The sequence below is a fragment of the Amphiura filiformis genome, chromosome 6, assembly GCF_039555335.1.
Source record: "Amphiura filiformis chromosome 6, Afil_fr2py, whole genome shotgun sequence".
NCBI classification, from domain to species: domain Eukaryota; kingdom Metazoa; phylum Echinodermata; class Ophiuroidea; order Amphilepidida; family Amphiuridae; genus Amphiura; species Amphiura filiformis.
The window spans coordinates 19,721,053-19,733,325 of NC_092633.1; the positions used below are offsets into that span (position 1 = coordinate 19,721,053).

Genomic DNA, 12,273 nt, shown 5'->3' on the forward strand with positions numbered 1-12,273 from the left:
GGGAGATCAAGTTTCTCTTCGTTGTATTTATCATTTACTTGTGCATAGTATTTCTCTGCTTCTTTGTCGCTCACCATTTGAGTATCATCTGGTTTCTTTTCTGGGCCCATGTGGTAAGCGCATGTGAATGGTTCGTTGATAATTTGCGCCTTTGGAATGAAGCTCATACATTTTTCAAACACAGTAGATAATGATCGAGGTACCGACCATAGAATTACTCGCCGAGGCTCAACATACGTGTCCATATTGTAGGAATCTATGACAACAAACAGAATAAAATCGAATTAATCTTTTTACCAAGCTCAGCGTAATGGAGGTGATTTTGGTTAAAGTCATAATGTACGATCTTTTTTCAGAATTTACCTTTATTTTTTTCAAAACCGATTTTTTGGCATATTTGTAATACTTACACATGTTCTAATTTAAATCTATGAGCAAACTGTCAAATTCGTAGTAGTAATTTGTAGTAAAACGGGACGATTTTCTGTTGGTCCGACATAAAGTCATAATTTTTTAGATTATGACTTTATGTCGGCCACGATCGCAAACCGTAGTCTCCTACAAAACTAGCTTGGTTACGCTCCCTTCACATGTGGAGGGAGCGTAACCAAACTGTCCGCGTAGTAGACTAACTCTGAGGCCGCACTCGCTGTCCTAATCCAAATCGTGCGAGATGTTTCGAGTGATAGAGGTGAAGTTTATGATGTTGTTTCTTTGCAAATTCCCAATGTTTTTCGCGTCCAAATGTATTGGGCACTTTCATAATGATTGCATATTATCATTTTAGAAGAAAAAAAGAAAAATCTAAAAATTTAAAAAGATCGTACATTAAGGGGGTACTATACCCCTCGATAAATTTGTGTTTATTTTACAATTATATCAAAAACTAATAACACAGTGGTAACAAAAGTTATGTATATTATAGGGGCAAGGAATCCAATTACTACACTGGAATTTCAGTGACCCAAGACAAGCGGTTTGTTATTTATGATCAGAAATAAGGTACCGCTAGGATGTACCTCGTTTCCTATCATATATACTGAACCGCTTGTCTTGAGTCACTGAAATTTCAGTGTAGTAATTGGATTCCTTGCCCCAATAATATACATAACTTTTGTTACCAGTGTGTAATTATTTTTTGAGAAAAATGCAAAAATAGTCACAAATTTACCACATGGGTGTAGTACCCCCTTAAGGCTTTAAATCACAAATACTACTGTCATATGGTGAAGCAGTTGTTAAATATTACTTGTTTAAAGCCATATTGTAACATTTGCTGAGGAAAACGCCCTCAATTGTTGTCAAAATTCTGTTTTTTACACTATTGTAATGTTTAGTAAATAACATACCCTGCAAAAACTTTGGGTGCGGTAGTTTTGTCAAAATCCGAGATTTTGAATAAAACGACTGAACAAGACATTTTTACATTTAATTATTATGATGGAAATATCAGTCGAACGTGTACGCGATGTTCATAACACGGTACGTACAAAAGAACAAACCCGAGTCACGTTTGATGGAGCGGCTCGCATTGGCGACATATGGCTGTTATTGAATAGTGATTGTCTTTGTATTGCCTCATCTGTTTGAGCCAAAATTGAAAGAGGACATATCTAAATGTGAAAACTAACATTTCCATACAATTCTATTCCTTATGAAAATGTTATAATATGGCTTTAAGTGTTTTTTGTATAGTACTCCATAACAGTTGTGGCGGATATGAGTGTGCGAGTGTTTTGGGCGTGATTATTTTTTTGAACATGTTAAAGAAAAGATCATTAGTATGGTAATAAGTTACTTTCTATATATAGTTAAAGATCCTTGACCCGATCGAAAGCCTCGTCCTTCATTTTCGTCATTAAAACAGAGATTTTGTGCACTCAAGTTAGCTCAATCGATAAAGCGTTTGACTATGCTGCGAGAGGTTTCGGGTTCAAACCCCTGCAGTGCTTAGTACGCTCACGTGTAAAAAATTGAGTTAGCTCCTCTGGACGTACCAATACCATCTCGCTGTCCACAGCCAATATGGCACCATTGGCCTCATCATGACATTTATACACAAATGGCAATAGAATTGGGTTATGTGCTACCATATTCGAATTGACAATGGGGCGGGTCTATCAGAATTATTGACACCAAAGTCATCGTACATAGTTTGACAATTATTTTGGAAGGAAGATTTCTATCAAAGGCAAACTGTCTCGATGTACATATAGAGCTCATAATTATTTGTCGCATTACCCCAGTAAAATTTAACGCAACATACAGGGTGTCCCAAAAAAAAGAGGCCCCTCATTGTGCCCTCTTTTTCTCCTATTTCTGAAAGGTTGATTAAATATATTTTGGTATGTAAAGAAACCTTAAATCGTTAGCTTTAATAAACCAAAACAATTATTTCAATCGGCTCACAACATTTGAAGATATGCCCTTTTGAATAAAAGTACCCGTTTTCACTCTGTCCACGGAGTGGCCTGCACGATCACCAGACCTCACACCACTTTTTTTTCCTTTGTGGCAAAATCTAAGATCTTCGTAGACGTATTTATACTGAATGCATTCGCAAGCATCCGGCGCAAAAGGATGGTACGCAACTCAATTGATGCAATGAGGACCGGGGCTGAAACCTGAATTCGCCAAGGAGGCAACCAGGTAGAGGGCAGAGCAGCACAGTAAACTCAGTTCTGAAGAACCAAAGACAAACCAAACAGCCTTTTAGGGCTACCTTTTATCCTAAAAAGAGAAATGACTTATGTTGTAAATAAAAAAGAAATCAAGAAACAACAAAGTAAGAAAGTAAGAAACATAATAAAACAAAAAGGCAAACATAACCAAGAAAAAATAAGTAATTGCAAGTAAAGCAAAAGAAGTCCCATTCGTCATCCATTTTACCCACACATTAATGACATTATTAACAAAATCCATTGCCCATAAACCCACCGGTAAAGCCCATTCCATAAATAAAGTTATTTTATAAAGTTATCATTGAGGAATGTTAGATATTCATGCATGGTATGTGTACTCCTTTTCAATCTTTGAAGTAGCCAAACCTTCTCCGTGGACAGAGTGAAAACGGGTACATTTCTTTAAAAGAGCATATCTTCAAAAGTTGTGAACCGATTGATAAAATTGTTTTGGTTTATTAAAGCTAATGACTCAAGGTTTTTTTACATAGCAAAATATATTTGATTAAGTTGTCAGAAATAGGAGAATAAGAGGGCGCAATGAGGGGCCTCATTTTTTGGGACACCCTGTATATGTTTGGTTTAGATGGAAGGGGATAGTGTGAACAAAAACGTTGTGAATATTGTGGTAACCACACGTATCAAGCCTATGTAATACATGTATAATTTGATTCTCATGTCACAACCGCTGGAGCAATGCAAATCAACATATAGCTTTAATAGTAGGCCTCAAACCGGGGCCCGATACAAACAGAACATGAAAAAATGGCCTACCCCCCCCCCCCCCGTTTAATTAACATTTCTGTTGCCCCATGTATGAACCTGATATCCCACACAGACACTAAACTGAGAAAAATCAATTTGAAGTTTTACTGTGGCATGAATCTATGTGAGAAAAATAATACTGCCCTCTATAGCTAATAGGTTTGGTTGCCCAGGCTGTTCGTTTTGTAGCAAAGACAGATATAGTTTTACTCTACACGTCCATAACAATAATTTAAAAATTTTGAAATTGTGGGATATTAGGTTCATTCATGGGGTCACAGATAATAATATTAACTATATCCTCTCAAATTAGTTCCACTATTTCACAATCACAATAGATATGAGTTGCACCTTTCAATTTTAAACAGAAAATCAGAAAGCAATTACTTTATGTGAAAAATCTTGAAAGCAAATGAGCAAACGCGAGAATCAATGGAATATTTGAAGTTGCGTAAATGTATTTCAATAATGATGGGATAAGAATATCGAGGATTTTTTTTATAGTTTTGATAAGGCTATCAACAACACGATCAAAAACATCCTTAAAATTAATTTTGGGATTAATAAATTATTTATAGTTGAATCACTGTTGGTTTAGTTGACACGAAATATGTTATCTCTGAACTTGACTTTTACACGCTCTCTATTGACAATCAATAGTTCGTTGGGTGCATCAACTCTAAAAAAGGATAAGTAAATAAGTATTTGACAGACACTTACTTCAACACTTTGATAAGTGCGTAGTAAAAATGAAAAGTTCATTGTTTGAGGTAATAAGGCAAGAGTCACCATGTTAGATCACGCTTATTTCTAAGTTATGTGGTTAGATGTTTTCGGTTGCATCATAACTATTAGCTAACCAATCAAACAAGAGAACCACGGTTGCATCACAACTAATAGGCTTATAGCTAACCAATCAAAGGAGCGAATCGCGGTTGCATCACAACTTACAGCTAACCAATTAAGGGAACGAGAATCGCGGTTGCGTCACAGCTAACCAATCAAAGGAACGAATCGTGGTTGCATCACAACTTAGAGCTAACCAATCAAAGGAGCAAACCGCGGTTGCAATACAAACTTACAGCTAACCAATCAAAGGAACGAATCGTGGTTGCATCACAACTTAGAGCTAACCAATCAAAGGAGCAAACCGCGGTTGCAATACAAACTTACAGCTAACCAATCAAAGGAGCGAATCGCGGTTGCATCACAACTTACAGCTAACCAATTAAGGGAACGAGAATCGTGGTTGCATCACAGCTAACCAATCAAAGGAACGAATCGTGGTTGCATCACAACTTAGAGCTAACCAATCAAAGAAACGAATTGCGGTTGCATCACTTCGAGGACTGTCAAATGTCAAAAATATCAATTTATAATAATTTGTCATAAATGGGTGTTAAATGGCTGCATGATGCGCAACTCCAACCTTGTTTTGCTCTCCCTACCTAACCCCTCTTTCTCCCTGCATGCCCTTACCTTTCTCCTGCATGCTACTTACCCTTTGCTTGCTTTGCTATTCTTACTATACAATAAGGTTGTAGGCACAGGAGGCATTCCATCAGCCCTCTTGTTCCTAATCGCCAATCTGTAGCTACCAACCCCCACGTTCTCGAAGATTGCAAGTCAATCGCGTATCACCTGTTGCAGCTCTGCCTTGCGGCAAAGTTAACAGACGGGGGCTCTGGGGGCAATATTCTGTGACCTGAAAGGCTGTTGGAGCAGTCTTGATAGTTGCAGATGTTGCTTGCTGTAAGACATCTCAAGTACATCGAACCTACATCTCCAGGATTGTCTACAGATAGGAGGAGAATAAGGGTGAGGTAACCCTGACAGAAACCTCAATCGACAACACGCCCTGCCAGCGCGTCGATTTATGGCAAAAAACCTTCATGATTATGGAAAGTAGCAAAAATAGAGGCCGTAGAGCCCATGGCCAGAATGGGCACAGCTATCAACCACGCAGAAGCTGTAAATTGCCTAGTCATAACGCTCAACATGACGTCTTGAAGCCAAAGCCTAACGGAAACTTCAAGATTGAGACGGGAAAAATGGCTGGACAAAAGTTGAACATTTGTACTTATAATACAAGGACTCTGAGAACAGAGGAAGTGTTTGAAACACTGTTGGATGAAATACAAGAATTCAAATGGGATATCATTGGATTAGCAGAAACCAAGAGAGAAGGACAGGGGATTGTTGAATTACAGGGAGGAATGTGGTTGTATAATCATGGTAAAACTGAAGAGGACACAGAAGCAAAAGGAATTGGATTTCTTGTACATCCAAAACTTACTGATTACGTCACAGAAATAAAAAGCTACTCCAACAGAGTAGCTGCACTCAACCTTCACTTGACAGGAAGAGACCAAATAAGCATCATCCAAGTGTATGCGCCCACTAGCGAGTACGATGATGAGATAGTAGAAATATTCTATGAAGATGTGAGTAAGGCAATAGAAGCCAACAAAGGAAAGTATACCATTGTCATGGGCGATTTTAATGCCAAAGTAGGAGAATGCCAACCAGATGAAGAGGCCATCATAGGAAAATTTGGTTATGGACAGAGAAATAAAAGAGGTGAAATGCTACTGGAATTTGCAGCACAACATAAGCTGGTTATAGGCAACACATTCTTCAAGAAAAGTAAAAACCGATATTGGACATGGGAAAGCCCCGATGGACACACTAGAAACCAAATAGACTTTATTCTCAGCAGCCAAAGGGGAATTATCCAGGACTGTGGAGTTATCACAAAAGTTGATATAGGAAGTGATCACAGAATGGTGAGGGCTAAACTTCATATCAGCAAAAGACTAGCAAGACTCAAATTTATCAGAAATGAAAAGAAAAGCAAGATTAACATCCTACGACTAAGAGAGAAGAGGCCAGAATTCCAGTTGGAATTGAAAAATCTCTTTGAGGATTAGACATTGAAGAGTTGGATGTAGACCAAAAATACCAAGCTATATCCAGCACTGTGATGGAAGTGGCAGCAGAAGTAGCTCCACAAGAGAAGAGGAGGAAGCAAATAACTGAGGAGGACAAAGAGATTGAGGCTCTGGACAGAAGGAGGAAAGAATTGAGAGAAATTACTGACAAATCAATACCCGAAAAGAGCGAATATAGAGAGCTCGTCAAAACTGTGAGGAAAAAACGTAGACAGAGGAGCAGAAAGAAGAGAAAAGAACAAATAGAAATCATTCTCAAAAGTGGAAGAGGACCTCAGCATATTGCAAAGCTGAACCGGAGGAAATCAAGAATGCACCAAATGAGACAAACAGACGGTGTCTTAACAAATGACAGGCAAGAGATACTTGATGTATGCGCAGACTTTTATCAAGACCTGTATAGTTCCAAATCAAATGAGGCAAAACCAAATACAATATCACCAGACATATCAGCTATACCAAGTATAACACAAAAAGAAGTGGAAATGGCTGTAAAGGAGATGAAAGACAGCAAAGCACCAGGAACAGATGAAATTACTAGTGATATAATCAAGATTGGAGGAGCAGGGATTACTCAACATCTAGTTGGGCTCTATAATCAAATATTGAATGAAAAAAGGATACCAGTTTGCTGGAAAGAGGCAAAAGTGATTCTCCTTTACAAGAAAGGTGAAAAAACAGACATAAAAAACTACAGACCTATCAGCCTGTTATCACATGTGTATAAAATTTTCACAAGGATAATACAAAACAGGATAAAAGGAGTGCTTGATGAAAACCAACCAAGAGAACAGGCAGGCTTCAGAAGTGGATATTCAACAGTAGACCATCTACATGCCATCAACCAACTTATTGAGAAGGCAAATGAATATAACTTGAAGCTATGCATTGGATATATAGACTATGAGAAGGCCTTTGACTCAGTGGAACATAAAGACCTCTTTACAGCACTACGTAAAGTTGGAGTCAATGAGGGATATGTCCAAATTCTTGAGGACATCTACACAAATGCCACAGCAAAAATCCACATTGAAAATGATGTTTCAAAAACAATCCAAATTCAGCGTGGTGTGAGACAGGGAGACACAATATCCCCTAAAATATTCACAACAGCAATGGAAGATATATTCAGAAAGCTGAACATACAGGAGAGGGGGATCAACATTGATGGCGAGAAGCTTACTGATCTGAGATTTGCAGACGATGTAGCTTTGGTGACAACATCAGTAAAGGATATGGAGGTCCAGTTAAATGATCTGAATAAAGGAAGCAAAAAGATTGGACTGAAGATACACAAGGGCAAAACTAAATATATGACAAACCACCGGTCAGAGGACGTCATTGTAGTTGCAGGCGATGTTATTGAAAGGGTGGAAGGATATAAATATCTTGGCCAAACAGTGAAGATGGAGGACAACACCAGGGAAGAAGCTCATAAAGGCAGGTTGGAGTTGCTTTGGAAGATTCAAAGACATTCTATGTGATAAAAAGTTACCAATGTATCTGAGAAGTAGAATGTTCAACCAGTGTGTATTGCCAACAATGACATATGGGGCAGAAACATGGACAACAACCAAGTACCTGGAACAGAAACTACAAACAGCCCAAAGAGCAATGGAAAGGAAGATGCTACACATTACCTTAAGGGATAAAATCAAGAACACTGAAATAAGACGTCAAACTCAAGTCAAAGACATTATGGTGAAACTCAAAGAAGCGAAATGGAGATGGGCAGGTCACCTGGCACGAAGGGAAGATAACAGATGGACTAAACGGCTAACAGAATGGCAACCAAGAACAGGCAAAAGATCAAGAGGAAGACAGAAGAGGAGGTGGCGTGATGACATTACTGCCTACATGGGACCTACATGGACAAGAAATGCAAGAGACAGAGAACAGTGGAAGAATCATGAAGAGGGCTACGTCCAACAATGGTCGAACACAGCCTGGTGAGGTGAGGTGAGGTCATAAATTACGTATTATACCGCCAATTTCAAAAAATCAAAATTACTTGATATCATAAGATCATTCCATTATTCAGAATGCAATTTGGTGTGTCTGATGTGCTCTCAGGTTCCACAAAAAATACTGTGAAAATGTCGCGATCCGATCTCTTTTGGAGTCAGATTTTAAGCAATATCAACTCCAAAAATGTTGTTTTTTCCCCAAATTTTATTTACTACAGGCTTCTGTGAAAAAAAATCAAAAGGTTGCTTTAACTCTCCACGAAAATCGTTCACATATCTTTATACCGTTGTTATACTTTGAAAAGCAAAATAAAAAAATATGGAGAGCGTAGAGATTTATACATGTTGGTAGTATACATCAAAGAAAAGTTAAAAACTTGTCAACAACACTCGCGGTTTTGTCCGAATAAGTTCAGCGTAACCATACTCCTTCGTCAACATGATCAGTGGTGTGATACTGGGGAATGACTAATGTATGATCTTTACTTCTTGTTGACAATGTCCTTTTTGGACCTTTTGTCAGGTCTTTCTTTTAAAAATCTATGACACTTTGCTTCTAGAAACACCTGACAAAAGGTCCAAAAAGGACATTGTCAACAAGAAGTAAAGATCATACATCAGTCAGATTTATAAATTATTTATAGTTGAATCAATGTTGGTTTAGTTGACACGAAATCTCTGAACTAGACTTTTACAAGCTCTCTATTGACAATCAATAGTTCGTTGGGTGCATCAACTCTAAAGTAAATAAGTATTTTGACCGACACTTACTTCAACACTTTGATAAGTGCGTAGTAAAAATGAAAAGTTCATTGTTTGAGGTAATAAGGCAAGACTCACCATGTTAGATCACGCTTATTTCTAAGTTTTGTGGTTATATGTTTTCGGTTGCATCATAACTATTAGCTAACCAATCAAACAAGAGAACCGCGGTTGCATCACAACTAATAGGCTTATAGCTAACCAATCAAAGGAGCGAATCGCGGTTGCATCACAACTTACAGCTAACCAATCAAAGGAACGAGAATCGCGGTTGCATCACAGCTAACCAATCAAAGGAACGAATCGTGGTTGCATCACAACTTAGAGCTAACCAGTCAAAGAAACGAATTGCGGTTGCATCACTTCGAGGACTGTCAAATGTCAAAAATATCAATTTATAATAATTTGTCATAAATTACGTATTATACCGCGAATTTCAAAAAATCAAAATTACTTGATATCATAAGATCATTCCATTATTCAGAATGCAATTTGGTGTGTCTGATGTGCTCTCAGGTTCCACAAAAAATACTGTGAAAATGTCGCGATCCGATCTCTTTTGGAGTCAGATTTTAAGCAATATCAACTCCAAAAATGTTGTTTTTTCCCCAAATTTTATTTACTACAGGCTTCTATGAAAAAAATCAAAAGGTTGCTTTAACTCTCCACGAAAATTGTTCACATATCTTTATACCGTTGTTATACTTTGAAAAGCAAAATGAAAAAATATGGAGAGTGTAGAGATTTATATATGTTGGTAGTATACATCAAAGAAAAGTTTCAAACTTGTCAACAACACTCGCGGTTTTGTCCGAATAAGTTCAGCGTAACCATACTCCTTCATCAACATGATCAGTGGTGTGATACTGGGGAATGACTAATGTATGATCTTTACTTCTTGTTGACAATGTCCTTTTTGGACCTTTTGTCAGGTCTTTCTTTAACAAATCTATGACACTTTGCTTCTAGAAACACCTGACAAAAGGTCCAAAAAGGACATTGTCAACAAGAAGTAAGGTCATACATCAGTCATTTACCAGTATCACTCCACTGATAGTATAGGGTGCTATCGGGTGATATTTGAGTTTTGCAATGCAAATCAACATATAGCTTTAATGGTAGGCCTCAATCCGGGGCCCCGATACAAGTTAGAAAACAGAACATGAAAAAAACCCTGGACTACCCCCCAACCACACGATCAAAAACATCCTTAAAATTGATTTTGGGATTTATAAATTATTTATAGTTGAATCAATGTTGGTTTAGTTGACACGAAATATGTTATCTCTGAACTTGACTTTTACAAGCTCTCTATTGACAATCAATAGTTCGTTGGGTGCATCAACTCTAAAAAGGCATAAGTAAATAAGTATTTGACTGACACTTACTTCAACACTTTGAAAAGTGCGTAGTAAAAATGAAAAGTTCGTTGTTTGAGGTAATAAGGCAAGAGTCACCATGTTAGATCACGCTTATTTCTAAGTTATGTGGTTAGGTGTTTAACTATTAGCTAATCAATCAAACAAGAGAACCGCGGTTGTATCACAACTAATATAAACCAATCAAAGGAGCGAATCGCGGTTGCATCACAACTTACAGCTAACCAATCAAAGGAACGATAATCGCGGTTGCATCACAGCTAACCAATCAAAGGAACGAATCGTGGTTGCATCACAACTTAGAGCTAACCAATCAAAGAAACGAATTGCGGTTGCATCACTTCGAGGACTGTCAAATGTCAAAAATATCAATTTATAATAATTTGCCATAAATTACGTATTATACCGCGAATTTCAAAAAATCAAAATTACTTGATATCATAAGATCATTCAATTATTCAGAATGCAATTTGGTGTGTCTGATGTGCTCTCAGGTTCCACAAAAAATATTGTGAAAATGTCGCGATCCGATCTCTTTTGGAGTCAGATTTTAAGCAATATCAACTCCAAAAATGTTGTTTTTTCCCCAAATTTTATTTACTACCGGCTTCTATGAAAAAATCAAAAGGTTGCTTTAAATCAGGGAAGTTAAGGAGCGTGCATACCAAGCCTTAGTGCGCCCGAAGTTGGAGTATTCGTCAGCAGCTTGGAGCCCATATGCCAGTGGTCAAGTGAATTCCTTAGAATCTGTGCAGCGTCAGGCGGCTCGGTTTGTCACTAATAACTACGAAAGGACAGCCAGCGTTACTGAGATGCTCCAGGACCTTCAGTGGGATTATCTATCTACTCGTAGGCTGCTTCAACAATGTTCTATGTTTTATAAGATCAAATATGGACTTGTTAACATCCCCTTTCCGAGTTGTGTTATTCCATCCAACCGACCGGGAAGAGTCTCCAACATCTGCTGCTACCAAAACATCCAGGCCAGGGTTAACTCCTACAGATTTTCCTACTTCGTGCGCATCATACCTATTTGGAATAGGCTTCCTACATCTGTGGTGATAGCTCCTTCACTTCACACATTCCAGAGTTTGGCACTACCAATCCTGAGGGATATGCAGCCAACCTCAACGCATCACAAAATCTAAGGAGCAGTGGTTTTTTACTTTTTTTCCTCAATGTATATTTTTGAGCACGATTAGCACGTCAGCACAGCACAACTCCTTGGACAAGTTTTCAGCTTCTTCTGGAGTATACAATTCAAGATTCAAGATTCAAGATTCGTTCACATATCTTTATACCGTTGTTATACTTTGAAAAGCAAAATAAAAAAATATGGAGAGCGTAGAGATTTATACATGTTGGTAGAATCAGAGAAGATGTAAAGAAAAGGAGATAGATCTAGCTATCCTCAAACAAGATATGTGTGCTGCCGCTCATTCAAAAGTAATCACGCTATTCGGGTTTAAGGGCGTACTACACCCATATATTGGTTTGATTGGTCTAAAAAAATATTTTTTCATTTATAGCTAGGCGATATATGCACGGATCATGTGAAATAAAGAAAAAATAAAATAATAATAAAAAAGGTGCTTTTAAACCATTGTATAGTAAGTCATTTTAGCCCTATATATTTTTTGTTTACATGTATCCTGGTAACTCAGATGCGTGTTTCATAACAAACCATATAATTTATTCTTTTCAACATGTTCAAGTAGGGGGCATGAATAGAATACATTAAATCCTTTGTTATACCATCTATAGAAAT

The 12,273-nt window shown here is 37.7% G+C and overlaps 2 protein-coding genes across 3 annotated transcripts in view; both read left to right on the plus strand.

The window, feature by feature from the left end:
* LOC140155123 (UPF0390 protein zgc136864-like) overlaps positions 1–12,273 on the plus strand; it is a 166,993-nt gene that overhangs the window by 46,629 nt on the left and 108,091 nt on the right. The window lies entirely within an intron of this gene.
* LOC140154392 (craniofacial development protein 2-like) lies at positions 5,345–6,376 on the plus strand. Its single transcript, XM_072176959.1, has one exon. It carries the CDS (start codon positions 5,345–5,347, stop codon positions 6,374–6,376), a length of 1,032 nt encoding a protein of 343 aa, XP_072033060.1.